The sequence below is a fragment of the Pithys albifrons genome, chromosome 12 (assembly GCF_047495875.1).
Source record: "Pithys albifrons albifrons isolate INPA30051 chromosome 12, PitAlb_v1, whole genome shotgun sequence".
Classification (NCBI taxonomy): domain Eukaryota; kingdom Metazoa; phylum Chordata; class Aves; order Passeriformes; family Thamnophilidae; genus Pithys; species Pithys albifrons.
This window is the reverse complement of record NC_092469.1, coordinates 14,077,118-14,099,196: the sequence shown is the minus strand read 5'-3', so window position 1 is coordinate 14,099,196 and position 22,079 is coordinate 14,077,118. Positions and strand designations below refer to the sequence as shown.

Below are 22,079 nucleotides of genomic sequence, written 5' to 3'. Positions count from 1 at the left end.
ATGCAGGTTCTACCCTCCCCACTGCTGGAAAAGCTTTCCCTATGCATTGCTGGGCCCTTGCTACCCCGGGGGGGGGAGCAACCCTGCTCAAGACAGAATCGCACAAACACCTGCTGAGAACGAGGTTTTTTATTCAGACAGACTGCAGGGACTAGTAACTTGCTTTCATTATTCACTACTTCAATGCTGAAATAGTCCCTCAGGACAGGAAAGGATCTTGATTCCACATCCCGGGGCATCCTTGGCGCAGCAGCATTGCATGCTGAACAGGCACCATGGGTCCCTGCTGCTGGAAGAGCAGGAAAGTTCCCACTAGAGACAGCATCACAAATGCTAGTCTTTTCCCTTTGGAGAACCATAAAAACTAGAGGGAAACTGCCAAATCAGGCTGGAGGCCCCAGCAAACTGTCCTTCCAGCAAGGCCACCCTCCAGGGAGAGTTTTGCCTACCCAGCTTGTCACAGCTTCTCCAGCCTCTGGCTTTGGGGGCAAGCAGCAGCACAAAAAGGCTGTATCAAGACCTAAGGCACCTGCTGGAGCTTGCTGAAGGAGCTCCTCCTAAAGCAATGGGGACTTCTCTGCAGTTGCCAGGACCTGGCCAGGTTTGAAGGCCTTCACACAGCCCTGTCCTCTCCAGGGTGAGCACCATCCTTCATATCACATCCCACAACCTCCACAGAGAAACCGCCTGTGTCCACCTCGATGCTGTGGATGCTGAAGTTACCCAGTCCCTAGAAAAAAAGAGTCACAGGTTGGGACAGGAGCCAGCAAGGGACCTGTTCTCACCTCCAAGGTCCCAGGGAGGGCATTGGGATAACAAACAATCACATCCCACACACAGTGGGGTGAGATGCTCCTCATGCTCTATATAAAGCTTCTGAACCTCCTGGGAGCTCACATCTCACCTCAGTGTTTTTGAGGATCTGGTGCAAAGCTTCTTTTTGCCGAGGGGCTTTGGTTAAGACATAAAGGAAGCCACCACCACCAGCCCCAGCCAAGCACTGCCCATGGACATGGGGCCGCAGAGCATCCATCATGTGCCCAACAGCCAGCGGCTCACACCCAGGGGCCATGCACTTCTTCTGCTGCCAGTAGCAGTCCAGACACTTGCCGATAAGTGGCAGGTCACCTGCAGGGAAGGAGACATCACAAATTACTTGTCTCTGTTTCTCTCCAGAAGGGGCAGAAACCTGTCTCTGCCTCTCCTGCTCAGTACAAACTAAATTCTGCCTTCTCCTTTCCCCAGTTCCTCCCAGCTCTGCCTGCCAAGCAGGCAACCCCAGCCTTGTCACGTTGCTCTTTATTTTTAATCCTCCACAGGGGGAGGATTTGCTTGCTTTAATGCTCTGGCTTCCTCTCTGCAGCATCCCAGCAGCCAAATGAACGCAGTGCACAGGCCAGGAATGGCCCCCAGCCTTGTCACCAATGGCTCACAGAAAATCAATTGGACTCAGCATGTCTAACCCTCTCTTCCTCAAGATCTTTGTTTAAGCCTGAATTTTGGGGCATTGCCTGGTGAGGGTGGGTCTGGGGGAGGACTTGAGATGTTTGCAGCTACAAGAACCTGCGCCCCTCTGCCTTTGCTGCCTCCAGGACTGCACAACCTCTCCAAAGAGAAGTTTCTGTTTCTTCAGCTGTTGAAAGGGCTGGCTTGGCACAGGGAAGGGGATTCACACCTTGCCTCAAGGCCTGGGCACACTCCTCAGCGTTGCTCACCAGTGCATCAGTGTTTTGCACAATGGAGGGCAGCCTGGCATACCAGTTCCTCACCACGTCCTGCAAGAGGCCAGAATGTCCCTGTCACCATCCTTCTGGCTTTGGGAGGTAATGCTGCACCCACAGCCTTGGATGTCAGCTCCCACTGGGGTGGCAAAGCATTGCAACAGTGAAGGGGAGAGGCACCAAAGGCCATAGGGGCACCCAGGCAGTACCTGGAGCAGGTTGCGAGCCAGGCGAGTCTTCCCTGTGTACACCAGCAGCAAGTGATCATTGAGGGTCTGGATAAAACCATCAGGCACTGGGATCTGCTCCACTTCCACTCTGAGTGGCAGCTGGGCCTTCGATCTTCCAATTTTGATGCCAGGAACAAGCCCACCAACCTGGTCCTGCCAACCACCACCTGTAGGGCAGAGGGTCCTCAGCCACCCCTGGGACCCCCACCCTGAGGGCCAGCTGCTCCCCCAGGCCACTACCTGTTGTGAGCCTCTGCTCCAGGTGCAGCACAGCATGGATGAGGGACTCGGTGCTAGCAGCCTTCCCAGCCGCCCGGTACAGCGATGCCATCACCGCTCCCGCCAGGATGCTGCTGGTGCCTGCAGGAAACATAGGCAGGGCCATGGCAGTGAGGCACTGTGTGTGCCCCAGTAAGGTCCAGGAGACAGCGAGGGGGATGCCCCATCCCAATGCTGGCAGCAGGATGGACTCTCTGGCACAAGGAGGGACTGCCCCGGCCCCTCCATGCAGACTCACCGAGGCCAGACCCATGGGGCAGCTTGGACCAGGTGTGCACTTCAAAACCACTCCCGAAGCTCTCCATCAGCTGGACCTGCAGGGGCTTCTGTGAGGGGAACTGCACGACCTGGGTGCAGATGAAGGCAGCTTTGAGCAAGGCTCCTGAAAACAAGAGGAGGCAAAGCTGATGTCTGCTGTGCTACTTAGCCCCTCATCCCATTGTCCTCAAAAAGGGCCACCCTGGCACCAAGAGGACATCACAGGTACAGAGCCCGGCTGTGCAGCTGGTGCCGCCTCACCTGGTGCGTGTGGCTGGCAGTAGTCCTGTAAGTGCTCCAGCTCCCGGCACACCAGCTCTGCCACTGCCTCGCTTTGTGGTGTCCCGCTGAGGCTGACGAGGCGCAGCTCCGGCTCGAGGATGCGCCGCACCCGGGCACCGATGGGCCGGCACCCATCCACCAGCACCGCCACGTCCACCACGGCACCCCCGTGCTCGTAGGTGATAGGGGGGGTGTCACTCCAGCCCCCTGCCAAGGCTCAGCATCAGCCTCCCAGGGCACTGTGACTCCTTTTTCCCCAGCACCACAGGGATGAGACACAGATCATCTGACTTGGGGGATGCACTCACCAGAAAGGTCCAGGCGAGCTGGACATGCCACCTGCACCCAGTGCCCCAAGGGTGGCAGCTCTGCCTGCCCCACGGTGACAAACTGGCATGAGGACATCACTGCCTGCCTGACGAGGATCTGCTCAGCCCCTTCGTAATGCCGAGCTGCTCTCACCAGCAGAGCCGGCCTAGGATGAGAGGGATGCTGAGCCTACCACATCTCCATGACTGCACTGATGCCTGGGATGGAGCAGCTGTCACTCAGCAGCCTCAGTCTCACCGGCTCATCCATTTCTGCCGCTCAGCAGCCAGCTCCCGGACACCACCGGCAATGTCCCCACGCTCCAGGCACCCAAAAGCCGAGGCCCACTCCCTGTTGGCAGCAGGGCCACTCCGCAAGCCCCCTTCCCCCTTTGCCATGCAGCCCAGCACCTCGGCGATGCAGGCCAGTGCTCGTGCTGCAATGCCAGCGTCACTGGCTGTGGAGGCAACTAGAAAATAAAATTTAAGGAGCCTTCAAAGCCACAGTCAGGCTGCAGGTCTCCCCAGACCAGCCCACTTCTGCTATAAGCCAGCTCCAAGGGAGCAGGACTCAGATCTGACTTGTGCCCACCCAGGCTTGTTGGATGCCCTATGGGTGTACCCTCATGGGTTCCTGCAATAGGCAGGGTCATTGCAGGGGGTGGAGAGCATCAAACACTTCCAATAGCCAAAGATGCAGCTTATGTGAGTCCTCATGTGAGTCCAGCTCACCCTCATCCAGTGTGCTCAGCACAGCCTCGTGGTAGCCCTCATGGACAGCACTACGGGCAAGAGGCAGGAGGCTGCTGTCCTGGCGCCCCAGCAGCACCCGCCGGATCTTGCACTGGCCCTGCAGGAAGAAGAGGGCCTGGCGGGTCCCCAGCTCGGCCGCTGTGTCCAGGCAGGGCAGCAGCTCCTGCCAGGACATGCGCCAGGCTGTCCGCCAGCGTGCCAGCCGCTCGCCAGCCATCACAGCTGGGGCCAGCAGCCACAGCACATCCTCCAGCCCCAGCGTCTCACGGGCATGGAGCACCGGGAACAGCCGGGCACTGAGCAGACAGCGGCTCCTCTGTGGCATCTCAGCGTCCCAAAGGTCCCCTTCCCTGATGGAGGGAGAGCCCATCAGCACTGCCCTGTGGCTTGGGAACACCTTCCAGGAGGGGAGTAGGAATCCAGTATGGGTTGGAGTGGCCATGACCTCCCACTGCCACCAGCCCCATGGGAGCTGGGTTTCCTGTCCCATCCTGGCATATGGCACCTACCGTATGCCAGTCCGCTGGAAAAACTCAGCCCAGGGCACATTCAGGTAGGTGGCCTCTTCCACAGGGCTCTGCAGGAACACAAAGGGGCCAGTTACACCTTACCTTCCAGGGGAGCCTCGTGCCCCCTCACCATCCCCGCACCTGCCAGTCGTCGAGGCGGCCAGTGAGAGTGAACACGCGGCAGGGCAGGTCACGCAGCCGGACGTGGTGGCCCTGCAGGACAATGTCACGCAAGGGACAGCCCTGCAAGGCTGGCGAGGAGCCCACGTCGAGGCCTGAGAGGAGGCAGCCAGGACCAATCTCCAGGGGACCCTGAGGAAGAGGCAGCAGAGCCTGGAGTGGCATGGCTAGCTCCCAGATCAGAGCCAAGTCCGGACCTTGGAAGGGGACAACCACCCTGGGAGATAAGCTGGAGCCAGCACGAGGCAGGTGGTAGAAGAACCATAATTTTCTTTCTCATGGGGCTGCAGGGACATGGACTACAGAAAATTCAGTTCAGGTGACAGCCTCCAGGACTCACAGCAATAATAGAGTCCTCAAGGAGAGAGTCTGCCCTGGTCCCCAGGGAGGGACAGCCCAGAGATGACAGCCTTCTGCCCTTGTTTGTGGAGGCTGACAGCCACCAGGGTGCACACCAGCTATAAGGCAGCCCTGAAGACACCCCAAATCTCACAGCTGTGGGTCCTCCATCCTAGAACCACATCACCCTGCTGTCCTTTTAGTGTACTGGGAGCTTGGGGTCACTCCCACCCTAGTCACGTACCTGGAGGTGACAGTGCTGGATGACACTGCCGGCTGCCAGCCGCACAGCCCCTACCAGCAGGCAGTTGGTGACCGAAGAGCCATCCTCCAGGAGACAGGGCTGCTGTCGAGGGCACAGAGGCATGTGGGACCAGGGTCCAGGCACACAGCCTGGAACAGCCCCAAAAAACCCATGCATGAGCAAGGCTGGGGATGGAAGGACATACGTCCATATGGGAATGGGCTGTCTTGCAGAAGCGGAGGTGGCTGGCAGGGCCAGGCAGGAGAGTCAGGCTGCGGATGTGGTCGCTCGCAGAGGTGGTCATGTAGTCGTAGGATGCATTGGGGATGCAGGCTGTGGGGGGCAGGAGAGATTTTAGCACACTAACATAAAATGTGTCTGACAGCCAGGTGAGCCCAGGACAGGCTGAACATCCCCAGCTGAAGTGGTGGGGAGAGAAGACCTGGGGACCTGCAGTTGTGGGGAAACAGAGATGGCTGCCAGGCCCTGGCCACTCCATCTTTCCCCATGCAGGGAAGGAGGGCCCAGGGATGGGTCACATCACACACACTCGCTGCAGCATAGAGTCATAGACTGGTAGGGGTTGGAAGAGACCTTAAAGACCATCTAGTTTCAACCTCATGGGCAGGGACACTTTCCACTAGAAGGTGGAAGGAAGCACTCACCCATAGTAAGAGGGAAGCCCCGGAGAGCTGTCCACAGCACGGAGCGGGCGCTCCTCACACTGGCATCACCACCACCCTTCACAAAATCCTCCTCTGTCATCCCCCCTGCCATGCACAGCACGATGTCAAAAAAGAGGGAGAGCTGGGGAGAGAAGGGACTTGTCAGGTGCAGCCACCCTGACCCTCACCCTGCTGCTGGGTGCTCACTCCCACCCAAATCTGGCAGTGTGGGTGCAAACAGACCCTAAAGAGATGCCCAGGAGTGGCACCCATGTGGCATGGGGTAATGTCCCCCACTGAGGGACTGTCACCTGGATGGGAGGTGCCCCTGAGTCCAGCCCCATGTAGGTACAGGCATCCAGAGGAGGGATGACATGGGTGGCCAGAAGCTGCTCAGCAGCAACCGAGGAGAAGAAAACAATCCCACACACCTGCCAGAGCATAGCAAGGCTGAGGCTGCAGCTGAGGTGACACAAGGGATGGTGCTGGCAGGGTCACCAGTGCTCAGGTCATGCCATACCAGTGGGATGGTGCCATCAGGCCGTGTGCACTGCTGGATCTGGGCCTCTGTGCCTTTGTAGATGATGTCACGCACCAGTCCCTGTGAGTGAGACCACCCCAATGAGCTCTTCAGAGAGCCCCAAGCCAAGCAGCCACAGCAGTGTTGAGACCTCAACACCCAAAGGATCAAAGGAGTGGAGAACTCCAAGGGATGTCCCTTGAAGGGTGAGCTGTCACCGACCTGCTCATCAGTGAGGTAGACACCGTGGTTCCTGGCATACACTGGGCTCCCGGGCACTGTGATCACTCTGACACCCTGGAAGCTGTCCCAGCTGATTTCTGGGGAGAACGACAGAGACCAGTGCCCACTGGGGCAGTGCACATACCCACACTGGGCACAACTGCCTGAAAACTGGGCCCACAGCAGAGGAGGTGACATCAGCACCCAGCCTGGGCTACCTTACTGCAGGCACAAAAAAGGTGCTGCCAGCCACACACAGGACAGGAGTGCTTAAGCATCCACACCCTCATGGGGGCATGGTGCAGGCTGAACCAGCTGTGCTGCTGGCTCAGAACCCTGTCCCAGACCAAAGCAAGTGCTGGAAGCAAGGCTGGTATTCACTCACCTGGTGCTGAGGGCACGGTGAGGAGCATGTCAGTGCTGCAGACCCAGACGCCGGGTGGGGAGCCCACACAGAGCTGCCGAGAGAAGGGCCACGTGCCCAGGGATGGCAGGGAAGGGGCCCGGCCCTCGTGGGGCACCCAGCACCCCTCCCACCCTGCTGGGAGCCGAGCCCACCCCCAGGACCCCGTCCCCAGGCCACACAGACCTGGTGTGTCATGGTGCCCAGCAGGCTGTCCAGGTTGCAGACCAGCGTCTCGGCCGGGGCGCCGGGCTCCTCCGCGGGCAGGCAGGTGAAGGCCCGGCCGCAGTCGTCGAAGGAGAAGTCGCGGCCCTGGTGGGACGGAGGACGTGGCGGGGGGTCACGTTCAGCGGGAGGGAGCGGTTACAATGAGGGGGCCCACCCTCCGCTGCAGGCGGCACTCACCATGTGCAGGATGAGGATGCGGGCGTTCCTCAGCACGTCGGCGGTCACCACCTGGCAGGGGACAGGGGGACAGTCAGCAGGGAGCGCACAGCCACTCCCCGCTCCCTTCCAGCCTCCCCGGCTCCACCAGAGCCCGCCAGCCCTCACCGTGCACCCGGCCCGGGCGCTGAGGTGCTCGGCCGCCACCAGCAAGGCGTTCAGGGTGGCACCGCCACTGCCCAGGCGGGCCCAGGGGTCCTCCACGGCCAGGAGCAGCGCGGGAGGCCGCGGGCCCAGCGTGCCCCGGAGCCGCCGCGCCTCCAGCTCTGCCAAGCGAGAGGCGGGCGGCGCTGAGAGCCGGTCCCGGCCGCCCCGCCGCGGCGGGCAGGGACGGAGGGAGGGCGCCCGCGCCGTCGCTTGCCTCGCTGCAGGGCGGACACGGCACCATGACCGCGCCGGCAGGTGAGGAGGAGTGCGCTCCACTCCGCCGCCATGGCCGCCCCCGCACCGCGCCACCTGCTGGGAGCTGTAGTCCAGTCCTTGCCGCAGCTGCGGGGTGCCGGGCGCAAGGGACTACAACTCCCAGCGTGCACTGCGCGGCCGGGCACGACCGAGCACCCTGGCGCTGCTCCCCCCACCCCCGACCCACCTCCCCCCTCCCGCCACCCCAGGGGGTTTGCAAAGGGGGAATGGGAGTCTTGACGTGCTCTGACCTAAAATGTGTTCCTGTGGCGGCGCGCACCCCTAAGTGCCGTGGGTCATCCCTGTCACGAGCCTGCTCGGACTTAGCTCGGTTCCTCGCATGTTTCTGTGCAGCCAGGGGATGGGCGCCGGTGTCGGTGCTCAGTGCGGGCCAGGGCGGGTGCTCGGTGGGTGCTGGGGTGCGATCGAGGTGGGTACTGGGGAATGCCGATGCGCCAGGGTGGGTGACGGAGTAGGTACCGGATTGGGTACCTGGAGGTACCGGGAGATGCCGATGCGCCAGGTGGGTGCCAGAGTGGATAACGGGAGACTAGTACTGGGGTGCCGATGTCCCGTGCTGGACACCAGGGTAGATGCTACAGATGCCTGAGAACCGGGCGCGTACCGGCGTGGGTACCAGGGATGCCAGTGTGTCCGGTGGGTACCGAGGTGGGTACCAGGGTGGGTACCGGGATGGATACCCGGGATGCCGGTGCGCCGAGTGGATGGGTACTGAGAATGGTGACAACCCGATATCTCGGGCTGGGCACCGGACCTGGGGATGCCGATGTGCCGGGCTGAGTACCGGGCTGGGCACCGGGGTGAATCCCGGAGATCCCGGTGCGGCGGGTGGGCTCAGGCGGCCCGTCTCGCCTCCTACAAGTCCCATAAGCCCCTCCGGGAGGCCGAGGACTACATCTCCCAGGCTGCCGGGGCCAGCCCCCCGCCTCGCACGGCACGGCACGGCCCCGCACGGCGCGGAGGGCGGTGGCGGCGGCGCCCGGGTGAGCCCGGCGGCGGGGCCGTGCCGGAGCTGAGCCAGGTACCGCGGCGGGGGCGGGCACAGGGCGAGGGGTACGGGCACGGCACGGCTTGGCTCGGGGGACCGGTCCCGGGAAGCAGGCGGGACCGGGCGGGGATGGCGGGATGCGGGAGGGAGCTCGACCGGGAGCTGCCCCGGTGCTGCGGACTGGTCCTGCCACCGGGAGTTGGCCCGGAGAGCATCCACAGGGGCTGCGTTGGGTTCAGCCCCGGCGTGGTGGTCCCGGTTGCTGGCCCCGGTCCTGGGTGCAGATCCCGGCGCTGGGGGGCTGGTCCCGCTGCTGGGAGCATCCAGCCGGGATGCAATGGGTGCTGAATAGCCCCAGGAGGATGGGCTGCCCTCGGGTGCTGGCCTCGACCCCGGGTGCATGTGCGGGTCCTGGGTGCTGGCCCCTGGGAGAATCCACCCGGGGTGCAATGGGTTCATACCCGGGAGGTTGCGCTGGCCTGTAGTGCTGGCCCGGGCCCTGCGGTGCTGGCCCCGGGGAGGATGCGCTGGCCCCAGCCCGGGGGTGCCGGTCCAGGGTGCTGCCCGGGAGGATGTGCTCACACCAGGGAGGCTGCCAGCCCTGGCGGGGGCTGATGGACCTGCTTCCCTCCAGCCGTGTGCTCTGGTGTGGACACAGAGGGGACCTCGGTGGGAGAGCTGGTTGCAGGCAGCTCATCCTCAGCAGTGCCAGTGCACATGTGAGGTCCCTCAGCAGCACTGTGACACATGGCTGCGTGACACATGGCATCCATTGCATGGGTAGTGGCAGCCAGGATTTCACAAACAGCCTGAGCATCCCTGAGGACAGGGTAGGAAACTGTGTCACAGAGTAGGGAATGTCCCTTGCCTGCTTCTGTTTGTGTGTGGGGCATGAGCTTGGGCACTGGTGTGACATCTTGTTGGCATGCCTGTGCCAGTGTTTTGTGGTGTTTGCCTGGTTGTGGCACAGCTGTTGGAGTGGGATTGGTGCTGGAACCTGGATTTTAGGCGTGCTGATGCAAGGGGTCCCCAGACACACCAGGGTATGGAGTGCTCCTGGCACAGGAAAAAGGCAAGGTTTTGCTCAGGCTCCAGCTGCAGAATCGGAGCACTTATCGCAAAGCTCCCAAGTATTTCCCCAGAGTGACAGCTTCCCATCCCAGCAGGGAAATCTTTATGGGGGAGGATGGCATTCCAGCAGCGTGCAAGCTCAGACTGGAGCAAGGGCCACGTCCCCCTCCACTTCCAACAATTACAAAACATGGCTGGGGGGAACCCAACCACACCAACCCCCCAAAACTTGCTGAGAGTCCCTCCAGGAAGCTGTATGGGCTATAGGCCGGTGGTGGCAGTTTTGCCCCACATTATCTGTGGCTCCCGTTTCCTGCCCTGAGCGGCCAAGGCGGTGAGCGCCGACGGGAAGTTCCTCAGCGCTTCGGGCTGGGTTTTCCTTTTTCTTCCCCTTCCTTCAGAGCCAAAGGTGGTGGCGGCGGCAGAGGGAAAGCTTGGGCTGGGGGTGCTGCTTTGCCCGCCGCCAGCCCAGCCCCGCGCGTGCCCGTCTGTCGGTCTGTCTGTCCCCATCTGGCAGCGAGCAGCGGCCCCACTGCCAGATGTGTGCGGCAGCTGCCTGTCAAAAGCGTTTCCCTCTCCTCCGAGGAGCTCATGGCGGTCCTTGGGAACGGTGAGGCGCGCTCCGCTCCTCGCCCACGCCTCGCCGGCGCCGAAGGCAGGCAGGCAGGGAGGGCAGGCAGGGAGAACAGGCAGGGAGAGCCCCGGCACCGCACGCTGCGGGAACGCTTGAATTTTCATGCCCAAACAAGCTCCAAACTGCCGCTTTTTGGTGAAAGGCTCTGGCTCTCCTGCGAGCGCGGTGGTTTTGCTGCGGGCTCTGGGCACGTCGGATGCCGCCCAGCTTGGCACACCGAGGTCCCGGCAGCTCAGTGGCTTTCAGCTTCTCCCGTTGCATTAAATTCTTGCACAAGTGCAGACTGCTAATTGCTGTCTTGACTGACTTCAGTGCTTCCTCATAAGCCGGGATTTACCGGAGCTTGCAGGACCCTGGGGGCTTGGGATGTGGTGGGAGAGGCTGGGAACCTCCTCTCCCTGCACTGGGCTCCGGGACACCTCGACTTCATGTTGCTTTTTGCCATCGGTATCTTCCGTAAGCTTTTTTTGGAAACTGCAAGAGATTTGGGTCCCAGGTCTATGGCAGAGTTCCCAAAGATACGCCCAAAACTGCACACAGATAAGTGGTAAATATATATGAAAAATTATATCATATATATGTACCTATATCTGCATGTGTGACATACGGATTTTTTTTTTTTTACTGGATGGATAGTTCAGTGTTGGGGATCTAAAATAACCCTCTCAACAATTGCTCTTGGGAAACCAGAACAAGCTGCAGTCACTTTGCTCCGGGTGCCACTGTGTTCCCACCAAAGGACTTTTGATCTGCAGCGGTAATTAGGCTAATTAGGAAGCTGGAAATGTTCCCCCTTCTCCCCAGGTGTGTGAGCAGAGCCCCAGCTAGCAGAGAGAAGTCAGGGGCCCTTGCCAGTGGAACTGTTACCTGCAGGCAGAACAGACCTGTGTGGATTTATTGGGCCACCCGCAGGGTGTGCCAAGTTTGCAGTTCTCAGCTCATGCCGTGCCCCGAGGGAGAGTTGTGGCTGTGAGTCACCACCCATCAACCAGCCCTCGAAAGCCAAAGGACAACCTTTGTGTTACCACCGCCTCCCAGCCTCGGTGCTCAAAGGTGCTCAAAGACCCAAAGGTGGAGGAAAGGGAAGTGCAGTGGGGCCTCATGTCCCTGCTCATCTCTCCTGGGCAAAGGGCCTCAACTGGCAGCAGTGGCAGCACCTCCCTGGTGCAATATCCACCCATCCCACACTCCTGCACATATTTGCCTGGTGAGGCATCAGGCAGGAACCTAAAGGCTCCAGACTGGTAAAACGAGCAGTGGTGATGAAAGGAGAGCAGTTTCTTCCCAGCAGCCAGTGGGGACGCTCGGAGTGGTGCCGGTGGCTTGCAGGGTGCTGGTGAGGAACTGGGACCAGGGACCCTGCCTGTCCTAGGGAGCACGTCTGTGGTGTGGCCACGTCCTTGCAGGCGCCTGAGGAGCGGGGGAGACCCATTCAGGGGTGTCCATGGGATGCAGCCCTGCTGCACCAGGCAGTAAGGGAGCACAGTCCAGTCAGACCCTACTGACCCCAGTTCAGTCTGTGGCTGTGGGAGGACAAGATGGAAAATGTGGCTGGCAGCGGGCAGCTGGGTCCCCATGGGGCCAGATGGCTTTGCACAGGGAACTGCAGCAAGGATGGGAGGGAGGAGGCAGTGGGGGGGTGGTGAGCTCCAGACTGCCCCTTCTGTTCTACTGGGGGTCTGTTGGCACCTCCATCTCTTAGCCAGCCCCAAACCTGGCTGCTTGTGGGACCCAGTGTGGTGGTACCTGACCCAGTGGTAGGTGATGTGGTGGTACATGACACAGTGGTTCAATGGTACCTGACCTGGTGGTACCTGACCTGATGGTAGCCAGTCTAGTAGCTTGGTGGTACCACTTGGTACCTGGCTTGGTGGCACCCAGCAACTGAGACAGTTGGTGGTTCTGGGGTGGGTGCCTGGGGTGCAGGGCAGCTGGGCTGCATCAGCTCCGCAGGCATTCAGGGGCAGGGCAGGCAGAGTCTCACTCCCCTCCTTGCCTGTCCTGCCCCAAGGAGGGAGCTGCACAGGGAGCTGAGTGTGACAAGGCCATGCTGTGAGCATGGCCTTAGGCTTATCAATCCCCATGGAGTTCAGAGTCCCCTTTTCCCTGTGTCAGCCCAGGGAGAGGCAGGAGGGGGAAGCAGTGCTGCCAGATGGCTGAGCAGTGTCCCTTCTTGGGCAGGGGGACATCCAGCCACATGGGCTGGTGGATGTGAGTCACTGGTCCCAGTGACTCCATGAGTGTGAGCTGCAAGGGGGAAGGTGTCTGTCTCGGCTGCTTCCACCAGTTTGAGGGGTTTTGGCAGGGGAGAGTGCCCACCCAGCATTCCCCATCAGGCAGCACAGGGTGTTTGAGCTGATGGAGTTCCCTAAGGGTTTCCATTGTGGTTGAGCTGAGGGGCTTGGGATGCTGCTGAACCAGTCCCTGCAAGACCCACCCACCAGCAAGGGTGGGAGCATTCCATACTGAGCTTTCCCACTGCTGGCACTCCCCTGCGCCCCCAAATCCCATAGGAAATGGCCTCAGTGAGGCTGGCTCCATCCCAACTCCATGCTGAGGATTTGGCCTCCATGCTCGTCCCTGGCCCTATCCCAGCGCTGAGGGACGAGCCCAAAATAGCCCCTCCAGAGGCCAGGCATGAGGAAAGGCTGGAACTGCTGTCATTGGCAACCAGGGGTGCGAGTAGGGTTTAAAACATGGGCAACCCAATTAACTTGGCTCCATTAGCTGATTGAGCTGGCTGATAAGAGTATGATTAATTAAAAGGATGAAGAATAAGTTACCAGGTCCTTGCTGATGTCGGGATGCAACAATGGCTTAATGCATGAAATTGGCTTCTTCTCTTAATACCTGGTGCTCAGCTACCACTGGCCATCAGTCCTTCATGGCATCGCTCAATAGCAGTAAGAAACATCCTTGTGCCAACACCAGGTCTGCTTCCTGCTCCCTCTCCCATCCAGCTGCCAGGGATGAAAAAAAATTCAAGGGGAAAATATAATCCCCCTGGATGAGCAATGCAGGAAAGAACCTTCTTAATTAACTGAGCTTTTCTCACCATCTCTTAGTTTGGATTTGCAAGCCCAGTGATGCAGAGGGATGGGATATCGTCCCTTCCCGTGCCGCTCCCGGCAGATTCCCGCTCACTGTTCCAAGCTAACATGAGCTGACATGGAGGCACTCTGCCTGCGGGGCTGCAACCTCCAGCAGCGCTTTGGCCACAGAAAAAAAAGAAATTTGAACACTTTTATAGATTTCTATAGTAATCCAGCTCGCTGAAATTGGGTCTGAAACAAGGACAGGTCTCCACTTGGTGTTTCTGCTTGGGGTTGAAGGAGGTGGGAGAAGACTCAGCTCACATTCACTCCCTCCCTGTCAAAAAACCCAATCCTAACTCAGTTTTTCCATCATGACAGCAGGAGAGATACCAGTCTGATCCAAGGGGTCCTTGCATGCTTCCCCCTCTTCCACCTGCAAGAGCCATGCACCACTCTGGCACCTAGTCAGTGGTTTGGTGGTGGCAGAGCTGATGTCCCTGCACAGGGACCGTGGGATGGGTGACACCTGGTCACCTGCATTTCCTGAGGACTTATGGGGGAATTTTCAGCCCTGTCATCCCTGGGAAGAGCAGCAGCTGGTGTGGGCAGCACTGCCACTGCCCCTCCACTCTCCTTCTCTCCCTGCCCCAAAAAGGGCAATATCCCATCTCTCAGTGATGGCTCCATCCTGTGCCCCCCTTGCCATTTACCAGCATGGAAATTGGTGCCAACAACCTCGGGATATCTTAGAAATGAGCAAACAAAGCCGAGAAGACCTAAAGATGCCGCGTGAGGATGTGCTCAATGGTGTTATGGCTGATGGGGAAGGGACAGGCATCCTCCAGGCCCTGGGGCTGTCGGTCACATCGTTCCAGCACTCATCCCGAAGTGAAAGATTATATGATTGGAAAAAAACATCCAGCTGTAAAAGCACCAGAGCAATTTGCTGGGACCTTTTAATAGCCTCGTTTCATTATCTCCTGCAATCAAAGAGAAACTGGTGTTTGATGAGCACATGGTACTCAGGAGAAAATTTAGGATCCTGAGGAGGTATTTGGGAGTGGAAGGGTATTTAGTGGCATCACTGTGTTGCTGGGCTTATTTGCCAGAGAAGTTCTGAAATCCCCTGTTATTTTAAGAAGGAAACATCAAAATCTAGTGCAAAGAGCTCCTGCAGTTGGGTTTTGTTTGTGGAGGCGTGTTGGGTTAGGATTGGGCAGGGAGGGCATGGAAATTGTTGGGGTATGTGTGGATGTGTGGGTGCCCTGTGTCTGCTGGAGGCTGCAAGGACCAGTGCAGATGGAAATAGCTGCCAGCTCCTGCTAGGAAAATGATGACTCAAACCAGCCGCTGGGATTTAAAGCTTCTTTTACCGCGCATGAGCTGGGCTGGAGGGGGGTTTTCTCCCCGCTGTGGTCGGGGGCAGTTCCGGGAGGCCCCAGGATGGGGCGGATCAAAATGTGCTCCAGATACTGTCAGGGCTGGGATGCATCAGGGAGGACCAGGCTGGACTGGGGAGCCGGAAAGGGATTTCCCCCCTTTTCACCGGGAACAAAAATAACACAAGCACGTGATAGCTTATTTCCTTTAGCCTTTAAAAAGCCCTGTGGGATGGCGAGCGGCGGGAGCAGGGGAAGGGGATCAGGCCATGCCTGGCGTCCCTGCCACGTCGCAGCTGAAAAAAAAGCCCCAAAATTGCCTTTTACCTCCGAATCCTTCCAGTATTGTACATCTGGAGGGGATTATACCTTTTCACTGCCTTTATCCCAAACTCCCCTACATGCAAACCCTCTGTTTAACAACCACCCTGCTTTTTCTGCTGGCAGCAACCCAAGGAACTGGTTGCAGTGTCTTCTGGACATGTGTGTGCCATGTAGGTGTGTTAAAATTCCTCCCGCAGAGCTCAGGAAAAGACTTGGAGTGGGATGTGCCCTTGGTTTTTGGCTCTTTCCTTTAAAGACTGTCACCCTTCAAACAAATATTTGACAGTGGGTTAAGGATTTGGGCAGGAGGCATCCATGGCTGGTGGTGCAATGGGCTGGGGGAGACTTTGGGGTCCACAGCTTCCCCTCATCCCAACAAGGATTTTTTGGGGGGTGCAGCAGTCTCTGTTGCTGGTAGGAAAATGAACACCTTCCAGAGGATGTTTTTCCCTAGGGAAGAGGCATCCCAATGCCTCCTAGCTCCTAATTAATGCTGCTGGCCTCAGTGCTGGCCTAGATGGGGCCAGGACTGAGCTGTGGAGGGGATGCCACTGCAGGTTTGGCCTTAGGGGAGGGTGTCATCCCCTCCCAAAAATGCTTAGAGGAGAGGTCATGCCTCCATTCCCCTGAGATGCTGGATCCTGCCCCAGCTCGGTTAGAAGGGAATTATAGCCTTTTTTTAAAATTTGGCCAAGAAAGGGGGTTTGGCTTTGCCCCTCCAGCCCTGCTCGGGGGTCTTGGCTGCTCCTCTGATCCCTCCCCGGCGCTGGCGCCAGCAACCTCTGCCCTGGCTATTTTTACCCGCCGGGATCACGAGGGAGCGGGTGACCTTCCCTGAGGGACGCTGCCACTCGGGGTGGGGGGACAATGGCCAGTGTCGGTGCCCGTCAGGCTGCAAAGCAGTTGCTTCCCGCCTGTCTGGGCGGCGGCAGCAGCCGGCGAAAAGGGTTTTGGAGGGGCTGCTCATGGCGCCATAGAGAAGGAATGAGCCTACAGAAAGGAGCCCCGTGCTCGGCTCCGTAGGCGAGTTCATGGCTGAGCCTTTGTCTGGCAGAGACAGGGAGGGCACAGCCCGGGAGCTGCCGGGATTTTCCCCGGCAGACAGTGCCAGCATCTCGGCTCCTTTGGACCGTGCGCCCGCTTGTCCCCTTTGAGGATGGCTCCTACCCTGTGCCGGGAATGGGCGCGCAGTGGGGAATAAACTCACCTCCAGCGCCCTCCTCCTGCTCGGCACAGCCCCCCAGCTGTGCCGTTTGTATCACCGCCCCTTGACCTGCTGTCCCCTCCTTCCCGCTCTAGGCCGGTGTCGTGGTGGCCGCGTTCCCGTCCAGCAGCGCGGGGCGCCGTGCCAGCGGATCAGCTAAACCCCGGGGATGACGAGCACCGTCGCAGCTAAGCGCCAGCCGGGGCCGGGACCCGGGAGAGCCGCCGGGACGCGGTGCCGCGGCTGAGCCCGGTGTGCCGCGCCGTGCCGGGCCGTGCCGGACCCCGCGCCGCCGTGGCCGGCAGCAGATGCTCCCTGCCTGGCACGTGGATCCACCGGGGGCCCTCTCCGCGGCTGAGCAACGCGGATGGAAAGCTGCAGCCCAGCAGGTAGGAGTCCGGACACGAGTGTCTCTACATTCCCCCCCTCCCCACGCTGCCATCACGGGGAGTTAAAGCTCTCGTTTCTGCAGGGAGCCTTGCTGGCCGGCTGACACCACCCCGTGCCCTATGCCCGCGCCCGGAGCGGGCGCCGTCCCCGGCTCAGCCACCCGCCGACCATGAAGTGCTCGCTGCGCTTCTGCTTCCTCTCGACCGCCTTCCTGCTCGTCTTCGTCATGTCCCTCCTCTTCACCTACTCCCACCACAGCATCGCCTACCTGGACCCCGGCGGGCTGGGTGGCATCCATCGGGTGAAGCTGGTGCCCGGGTACGCCGGGATGCAGCGGCTCAGCAAGGCGGGGCCGTACCCCAGGGGCTGCGCCTGCCGCCGCTGCCCTGCCGAGGAGCCCGGGGCCACCGACTGGTTTGACGGGCGCTATGACGGCAGCGTGTCCCCGGTGTGGACCAAGGAGAACATGGACCTGCCTCCCGACGTCCAGAGGTGGTGGATGGTGAGCACAGGGATGGGAACATTGTGGTGTGCTCTGGGGAGGCACAGATTTCTCTTTCACCAGCGAGGAGGAGGTCACTGGCTGATGCCCTCCTGCCCTCCCTGCAGATGCTGCAGCCCCAATTCAAGTCCCACAACACCCACGAGGTCCTGAGCAAGCTCTTCCAGATCGTGCCAGGCGAGGATCCCTACCACTCCCGTGACCCACGCCGCTGCCGCCGCTGCGCCGTGGTCGGCAACTCGGGCAACCTGCGCGGCTCCGGTTACGGGGCGGAGATCGACGGGCACGACTTTGTCATGCGGTGAGGGCCGGGGAGCACTGGGGGGCACTGCCCACCCTCCCATCCAGCTTCATGGGCAGCACAGAGACTGGGGGCAGTGCTAGCACCACTGGGATGAGTGGGAGTGGGTCCAGCCCTGCTACGTCCCCTGGGCTGGTTGGGGGGGACCCTCATGTCATCCCAGCCGTCTGAGCATCAGCTCCTTGGCAGCATTCAACAGGTCACAGGGGAAACCCACGTCATCTGCAAGGCACAGCGTGGCTGGGAGGGTGGTGTGACCTTTCCTGCTCTCTCCCCAGGATGAACCAAGCCCCTACAGTGGGATTTGAGGGTGATGTGGGTGGTCGAACCACACACCACTTCATGTACCCCGAGAGTGCCAAGAACCTGCCTGCCAATGTCAGCTTTGTGCTGGTGCCCTTCAAAACCCTGGACTTGCTCTGGATCGCCAGTGCCCTCTCCACTGGCCAGATTAGGTTGTAAGTACCCAGTGGGCATGAGCAGCACCAGGCTGGTGGCTCAGCTACCGTGGGGACAGCTCCCCTGGGAGCAATGGGAATTCGTTGGTTTCTCCTTCCCAGAGCAGCCCTTGGCAGCTCAGGTTGGAGATGGGGGTATAGGACCCCCAAGAGCTCACCTGTCTTTCCACTCTTTTCCCAGCACATATGCACCTGTGAAGCCTTTTCTGCGTGTGGACAAAGAAAAGGTACATGGGGGCTCATCCCTAGCACTGGCATGAGCACTTATTTAGTCCTGTCACCTCCTCATCCCCCAGGATTCCCAGTGCTCCTTCCCAGGGTGCCAGTGCTGAGAGGGGCATGGTTGGGGCTCCAGCACTAACCCCAGCCTGTCCTCCCAGGTGCAGATCTACAATCCTGCCTTCTTCAAGTACATCCACGACCGCTGGACGGAGCACCACGGGCGCTATCCCTCCACTGGCATGCTGGTGCTCTTCTTCGCCCTCCACGTCTGCGATGAGGTAGGTGAGGGCTCCTTCAGTTCCCAGCTGGCGTGGGGTGGGTTTGCTGGGATCCTGAGCCTTGCAGTGTTAAGGAGGGAGGTGGATTCTTTGGGTCCAACTGCAGCAGTGTCATGTGCTCTGGCTGCCTGACACCATGGTGATGGGCACCCCTGAAGGCTGGGAAGGCTGTGCAGGGAGTCGGGGAAGGGAAAAAGCCACCCAGCAGTGCTCAGACAAGGGAATCCCCATGCTGGTGGCAGGATGTGGCTCACTGCCTTCCTTGCCACTGCAGGTGAACGTCTTTGGGTTTGGCGCTGACAGCCGGGGGAACTGGCACCACTACTGGGAGAACAACCGCTACGCCGGCGAGTTCAGGAAGACGGGGGTGCACGATGCCGACTTTGAGGCACACATCATCGACATGCTGGCCAAAACCAGCAAGATTGAGGTTTACCGGGGGAACTGAGGGCTGTGCTGTCTCCGGCTCCCTGCTCTGCCGGGTCCTGCTGCCTGCAGGGGCACAGGGCGAGGGTCTCCCTGGTGGCCTCGGGCAATGAACACCAGTTGGGCAGTGTGGCTCGGTGCCGCTGACAGAGCCACCCCGGCGACACTTGGTGCCTCCAGCAGCCAATCAGGTTCAGAGCTAAAGGACACTTTTTGCTTTTTTTTAATCATTATTATTATTATTATTATTATTAAGAAACCCAGCTGAGAAAGGATTTATAAACACAATCAGTGACTGACCAGGCGGCGGGGGCGGCTGCCTCGCATCTTTACAGTCAAACCAAATGCTGCTCTTTTTAAGACAAATTAAGACAACTCCCCCACCCCGAAGCTGGGTGACTTTGGGGAACCAACCCCTTGAGCATCGTGTCTGGGCCAAGGGAGCCGTGGCGGCTGCGCAGCCTCACCAGTGGAACCGGTTGCTTCTTTCTTTCTTTATTTTGGTGGTTTTTTTACCCACCTGGGGCAGCCAATGCCTTCTTTCTCTGGGGGAAGGCTCCCAGCACAGAGGCGGTCCCAGCACATGGATTGGTGGTGGGGAGCTGGCAGCTGCAGGAAGCCGACCATTGCCAGCTGGTGATTACTGGCACAGCTAGGCTGGGAGATGAAGAGCATCCCCGACTTTGGCACCCAGGATCCCTGCTCCTCTACCCAAGGATTGAGGAAGGGGTAGGACAGGTTTTGGGAGTGACTGTGCAGGAGGCAGCTAAGAAACCCTCTGGAGCAGCAGCCTAGTCCCTCTGGCTGGACTCTGCGAGTGATTGCAGGATTCACAAAGGCTGTGGGAAGCAGCAGGCAAGGAGACAGGATTTCCTTCACTTTCAGGCTAGGAAAAAACAGATTAGACATAGCTTTAGAGGGTGAATGAACTGTGCTTTTGCTTTTGTGTTGCTCTGAAGAGCTCTGTTGAGAAGCTGAAATCCCAAAGTCTGCTCCGTTTGCAAGGGTGGGTCTTGGTTTAGACCAGCCTGATACAGCTGGTGCCCTCAGGGTCCCCAGGGCTTCCCGGGCTGGACAGGCAGGAGATGGGGAGGTGCCGAATGAAACTGCCTTCCCAGAGGTGTCACTAAAACCACTTTTCTTTGGGTCAATCAGGTGGGTGTTTTTTTAAGGAGGTGCTGGAAAGCCTCCAAAAAAAGGCAATCATGAGAAAGGTCTCCCAGAGAGGGACCCTCCACCTGCACAGCCAGTGCCAAGAGTGGGGCAGAGGCTGTGGAGTTGTGCCCAGCTGGGGAAGCCCTGCCTGCACTGCCTGGTTGCAATAGTTATTTAAGGAACAATCACCATAGGGTTTTTGGGGCCTTGGAGGTCTTTTTACCCTTTTGTGTCTGGCTCTTCTGTAGCAGCCTCTTACCTGTTTCTCCACTTTGGTTTGATTGTTTTTCAGGGTTTTCTTTTCTTGTTTTTTTCTTGAAGTTTCTCTCTGCAATTGTGAAACATGAGGGTGTGGGTTGGTCACCTGGAGCAGGCACTCAGCAGCCCCTGGGCTGGGGGAAATTCAGCTTTTCTGTCCACAGGGCTTTAAACCCTTGGGTTTTGTGGTGGGTTTGGTAGAAGCAGAGCTGTCCCCAGCACTGGCAGCCCCAAGCCCCAGGATAGAGGGGCAGGCAGGGGCAAGCCCTGCTCTGCACCTTCCTGAGTGGTTTTTTAGTTTTTGTTTGTCTGATTTTTTTATGGGGAAGAAAAGTAAAAACCACAAAACCATAAGCAACAATGAGTGCCTTGACCATCTCCCATTGGCCATGCCAGGCTGTGCCCACTCCCGTGCCGGTGGCAGGGACTTGGCCAATGTATCTGGCAGTCGTACTCACTACCCTCCTTGCATCAGGCTGGATCTTAGCTGAGAAGAGAGGGGCACATCCAGGCCACCATACTGGTGGGCTAGAAAGGCCAAATCTAGTTTGATGAGGCCAGACCACCTCCTGTTGCAGCTGAGCAGGGCCTGGCCTGACAATCACAGGGCAAGCAGAGACACTGGGTACCAAACCCTCCAGCAGCACAGTGCTGGCACCTGGCAAAGAGCATGTTTGTGGCTTGGGGCTCCCTTGACAGTATTTTTTTTTGCTAACTTCCTTCCCCTAGCCCCTTTTTTGTTGTTTTAATTATTACATTATTTTTTATTTAAGCTGTCCCACTAGGACTCGCGACCACTCGTGTTTCCCTGGCAGGGCCGCAGGCAGGAGCTCACTGCACGGCCGGCGCACCACTGTACTGTACATAGAGGAGGTGTAGGCAGAGGCTACGGGCAGGGGGGCAGGCAGGGAGGAGGTGCCCAGGCTTGCCCACCTGGCAAAAGTATTCTGCATCACATGGTGCCTGATCCAAGCACCCATCACCTCCTGCCCTGCTGGGACAGGGAGAGAACAGTGCCCTGACCTCGGGTTAGGAGCAGGCGGGCAGCTCAGCCCGTAGCCTCTGTGTACATGGGTACTTCTGCACACAACTGTCTTAACTGGTTTTTTTAAAGGTCAATAAAAATCATGCATCAAATCTGCTTGATGGCTTCCTTCTGATAGCCCTGCCTGCCGTGCCTTTGCCTGCACCCAAACTTGGGTATCCGTGGGGTTGGGAGAGGAAGGAAAGGGAATGGGAGGGTTGGTGGGGCCCAGAAGATGCTCTGTTCACTCCTCCTCTCCTGGGCCAGACATCACCCACCATTTGTGGGTAACACCCTGCCCAGCTGGGGCAGGGGCAGAGCCTGGCCCTGTGCTGGCCTGGGTGCCCAGCAGCAGAGCCCTGGCACAAACCCTCTGGCCAGAGCCCAGTGGTCAGTGATTCCACTGCTCACCCACTCCCCACACTTGTGTCCCATCCCGCTTGGACCCTGAAACAGAGGCCATGTCCTTGAGCCCCAGCACAGCAGAGGGAAGGACATAATTCTGAACATGGTTGCAGGCAGAGGAAGGGGAAGGGACTTTCCCATGGTGACCCAACAGGCCCAGAGCTTGCTCCAGCTCCCAGATCCTAAGGCTGGACCCTGCAACAAGCCTGGCATTCCTGCAGGATTCCACCCAGACAGCCAGGGAG

The 22,079-nt window shown here is 59.2% G+C and overlaps 2 protein-coding genes across 5 annotated transcripts; one reads left to right on the top strand and one right to left on the bottom strand.

Annotated features, from left to right (window-relative positions):
* Window positions 1-119: 119 nt before the first annotated feature.
* On the bottom strand, window positions 120-7,795 carry FCSK (fucose kinase). Of its 4 annotated transcripts, none has more exons than XM_071567732.1 (23): window positions 7,719-7,795; window positions 7,466-7,623; window positions 7,319-7,369; window positions 7,100-7,225; window positions 6,896-6,968; window positions 6,511-6,608; window positions 6,289-6,369; window positions 6,080-6,199; window positions 5,769-5,910; window positions 5,309-5,436; window positions 5,104-5,205; window positions 4,482-4,652; window positions 4,341-4,408; window positions 3,811-4,181; window positions 3,338-3,548; window positions 3,079-3,245; window positions 2,750-2,977; window positions 2,469-2,612; window positions 2,192-2,311; window positions 1,931-2,118; window positions 1,676-1,775; window positions 905-1,128; window positions 120-730 (listed from the first exon to the last, which is right to left on the bottom strand). In XM_071567732.1, exons 1-23 carry the CDS (start codon window positions 7,789-7,791, stop codon window positions 614-616), a joined length of 3,261 nt encoding a protein of 1,086 aa, XP_071423833.1. In that variant the 5' UTR covers window positions 7,792-7,795; the 3' UTR covers window positions 120-613. The 4 variants fall into 4 exon arrangements, with proteins under 4 accessions (XP_071423833.1, XP_071423834.1, XP_071423836.1 ...); XM_071567733.1 differs by having other exon boundaries at window positions 5,104-5,202; XM_071567735.1 differs by lacking the exon at window positions 120-730 and having other exon boundaries at window positions 943-1,128; window positions 1,716-1,775.
* Window positions 7,796-8,697: 902 nt separating this feature from the next.
* Window positions 8,698-21,542, top strand: ST3GAL2 (ST3 beta-galactoside alpha-2,3-sialyltransferase 2). The gene is made up of 8 exons (XM_071567711.1): window positions 8,698-8,801; window positions 16,511-16,804; window positions 16,888-17,307; window positions 17,415-17,608; window positions 17,887-18,066; window positions 18,248-18,293; window positions 18,447-18,566; window positions 18,841-21,542. The coding sequence occupies exons 3-8, from the start codon at window positions 16,975-16,977 to the stop codon at window positions 19,012-19,014; spliced, it is 1,047 nt and encodes a 348-aa protein (XP_071423812.1). The 5' UTR covers window positions 8,698-8,801; window positions 16,511-16,804; window positions 16,888-16,974; the 3' UTR covers window positions 19,015-21,542.
* Window positions 21,543-22,079: the final 537 nt, after the last annotated feature.

What these genes read in the sequence shown, in the direction of transcription:
- FCSK (XM_071567732.1), bottom strand. Translation starts at nt 7,791, where the DNA reads ATGGCGGCGGAGTGGAGCGCACTCCTCCTCACCTGCCGGCGCGGTCAT. An exon ending in CGTGTCCGCCCTGCAGCGAG is followed by an intron (nt 7,624 to 7,718) that starts GCAAGCGACGGC and finishes CTCGCTTGGCAG; the next exon opens with AGCTGGAGGCGCGGCGGCTC. An exon ending in AGATCCTCAAAAACACTGAG is followed by an intron (nt 731 to 904) that starts GTGAGATGTGAG and finishes CTTTTTTTCTAG; the next exon opens with GGACTGGGTAACTTCAGCAT.
- ST3GAL2 (XM_071567711.1), top strand. Translation starts at nt 16,975, where the DNA reads ATGAAGTGCTCGCTGCGCTTCTGCTTCCTCTCGACCGCCTTCCTGCTC. An exon ending in TGCGTGTGGACAAAGAAAAG is followed by an intron (nt 18,294 to 18,446) that starts GTACATGGGGGC and finishes CTGTCCTCCCAG; the next exon opens with GTGCAGATCTACAATCCTGC. An exon ending in CCCTCCACGTCTGCGATGAG is followed by an intron (nt 18,567 to 18,840) that starts GTAGGTGAGGGC and finishes TTGCCACTGCAG; the next exon opens with GTGAACGTCTTTGGGTTTGG.